Source organism: Brachyistius frenatus, unplaced genomic scaffold (genome assembly GCF_029030835.1).
Source record: "Brachyistius frenatus isolate BFR_SWC_R1_liver_20210118 unplaced genomic scaffold, ASM2903083v1 Contig_459, whole genome shotgun sequence".
Lineage (NCBI taxonomy): Eukaryota > Metazoa > Chordata > Actinopteri > Embiotocidae > Brachyistius > Brachyistius frenatus.
This window is the reverse complement of record NW_027211058.1, coordinates 139929-142918: the sequence shown is the minus strand read 5'-3', so window position 1 is coordinate 142918 and position 2990 is coordinate 139929. Positions and strand designations below refer to the sequence as shown.

The 2990-nt window shown below is 45.6% G+C and overlaps 1 protein-coding gene across 1 annotated transcript; it reads left to right on the top strand.

The window, feature by feature from the left end:
* Positions 1-164: 164 nt before the first annotated feature.
* LOC138614146 (uncharacterized) lies at positions 165-2990 on the top strand. The gene is made up of 4 exons (XM_069687387.1): positions 165-211; positions 855-919; positions 2334-2487; positions 2570-2990. Exons 1-4 carry the CDS (start codon positions 165-167, stop codon positions 2988-2990), a joined length of 687 nt encoding a protein of 228 aa, XP_069543488.1.

Genomic DNA, 2990 nt, shown 5'->3' with positions numbered 1-2990 from the left:
CATATCGCAACAAACACTGCAGGCCTCACAACAGGTGGAGTCACATTCCTGTAGGAACTTCCGTGTGTCTGTATATTTCCAGTAAAATGAACGAATATTGTTGGCAGAGATTTCTGGAGCATCAGCGTTCTTTCATCCATCACCTGTATAAAAGGACGACCTGCATGCCTGACAGTCAGAGCTCTCAGCCGTCCCTGATCAGAAGAGCCAGGTGAGTCCACACACTGAGGACATGACTTCTATCTAACAACTTCTCATCACAAATAATGTTTCAAATAAATGTCTCAACACCTGTTGGATGGAACAGAATTATAAAATGAAAACAAATTGTGAAGCAAACTTTTAATGTGAACTATTTATCCTGCCGTCATGGTGAACTGACGTTATTTGAATAGGAGTTAAACCAACTCTTTGTAGCCATATGTAAATAATATGTTGGGGACTATTTTTGCATTAAATGCAAACTGTTTTTATTTACATAGAAACATGACGATAAACAGCTTTTGGAATTTCGTGCAGTACGTTGACCACTGAGTTGACCTGCGGGACATCACGGAGGTAAGACGTCCTCTCTGGAAGAAGGTTTTTGTTAATATTGCTCACATGATGCAGTTTGTTCATGTTGACAAAGTGAGGTTCTTCAAGCAAAGTAGAAAAGAGCATGAAGGGGAACTTGTGTCGTTTATGACGTCATGAATATTCTGAGGATTTCAATGCAATATCATGAAGGTTTATTTGGCAGCTGTACAGCATACAGTACATTTCTACAAGTGTCATTTTCTAATGGGGATAGTAGAAAGATAGACATATTTTTCCCTATTGAGAATTTACTGAAAATATTCTGTGTGTTTCAGGATGTGGCGCTCTGGTGAACCCTCGAACACCGGAGGAAATGAGAACTGTGTCGCACTCCATTCTGGTACTTGGTTCGACTGGAGTTGCAATAATGCTGCAGTGTTTGTCTGCTCAGGCGGTGAGAGAAACAGATTATAATATCTGATGTTATAGTATATAATATCATTGATCCTTTGATCTGCATTAACCTGCATCGACTTGGCCAGCATCAGGAACCAAGCTGAGAATGATCACATTCAAAGTATGTCCTAGAACCGAGTGACGTGGATCGGCCTCTACAGAGACCCGTGGAAGTGGTCCGACGGGACGCCCATTTCATTTGGAATCAGGCACCTGCTCCTTCAGTTTCGGCTCGTTGAAAAACCTCCTGATGGGCGTGTGTTTTGCCGTTCCCATGTGAACTTTGTTCTTTGCTAGCGATTTTAAGCTACAATAACATCAGCGAGCTCTGGCTACATACTTTCTGAACAAAGCAAATCGCTGCTCTGCGGCAGATTTTAGATGGCAATGCCAGTCAAAGCAAACAGCCAATTGCAGCACACGACACACGATTTAAACTGCAAAGACTTTTTATGGGTTAAAATAAAATATAGGCAGACTCTTACTTCCAATCAGCACCAATGAAATGAAAATGAGTATGAAATAGACCAAGATAAAGAGATAAGGAACCTCATATTAGGTCATTTTAATAATGGCAGATTTAGCCACGCCCCTAATCTTGGCGGGTCCAGGTGGAAAGCAAAGGCAGGGGGAAACAATACAGGGGCAGACAATACATTATACATTTGTATTAACTGTTGGTTATCCAATTCAAACACTTCCTTTCTGGATTTTACTGTCGTTACTTATTTGTTGTAAATAATACAACCCTGTAGGGAGCAGGTAACCTTCTCAGTTCCAATGTCATATTTACAGGGACTAAGAGACAAACCAACGGAGCGGAGACAGACTTCGATCCACTCAGGGCGCCGCATGGACTTTAAATAAAACATGAAACCAGCTTTGTTGCCGAGCGGTTCTGTTTCTCCGGTCGTTTCCATCTCGGCAGTGCCTGAGTCAGCCGGACTTCCGGCTGATCCAAAAAATGGGCAAAGAGATGCTGAGGTGGTCCACGTTGTAGATACTTATTCTATTTGGACTTTTGCGGGGGAACTGAAGCCGTTACATCTCTCTCTCCAGAGCCACCAGACTCCTTTGACAAAATCAGTCATTTTACCCAACACTTCCTGGTTTATCGCTGCCTCCATTGGTCAGTTTGTTTGCCTGATTGTGTGTCTTTGGTTTTAGTTTAGATCCGAACTGAGAAGCTAAAACACCACCAAAGTCACACAGTAACACAAACACGACTACTCGTCTGTACGCAGTCACGTTTAGGAAACCGAACCAGGATTTCACGGTGCCGTGGCTCCATCACCGAGCTCGGCTGGGAACACTCCTTCGTTGGTTGGTTGGTTTGTTGGTTTGTTGGTTTGTTTTAGCAATCGATGAAGCAAGTGAAAGTCCCGTGGCCAACGGGGGGTTGGGCACGGGACTTTCACTTGCTTCATCGATTGCTAAAACAATACCGACACACCGGCAGTGCACCGTCCAGCTGACCAATGAGAGTTCCAGATACACTCTGTCTAACCCCAGGTAACGGTTTCTCCGTACGTTGTCCTCTTATCTTAAACTATGTTCTCCCACCGCTCAGATTGTCTCCACTTCCTGTCTTCAGGGTTTACATGGACAGTGGACGCTGCACCGTTCCGTTGCCGCCTGCCATTCGGCCGTCCTCAACCGGAGAGGCGCTTTTCACGAAGACCCCGAACACTGCTCGAGGATCCGTCGGCGTCTTCACGTACGATCTCTTCAACAACGACGCCAAAGTGTCCTCGGAGAAGCTCGCCGTCCTGTACCTGGTGCCGTTTGACCTCAACCTGAAGTCCATTGTCTACGCGGTGGGCGTCTTCGGCGTAGGCACAGAGTGCAATCGGCAACTTCTTCGCGAGATGTCCAATAACACGAGCGCGGCGTTCGTCCGAGGGAAAGCGAAGGCCGGCGGTCTCACACACAGCAACGAAACGGTCACCATCTTGGCAATGATGTCGGACTGCCCCACATCCGTCATCAAGCTGCAAGTCAGCGATTCCAGATGA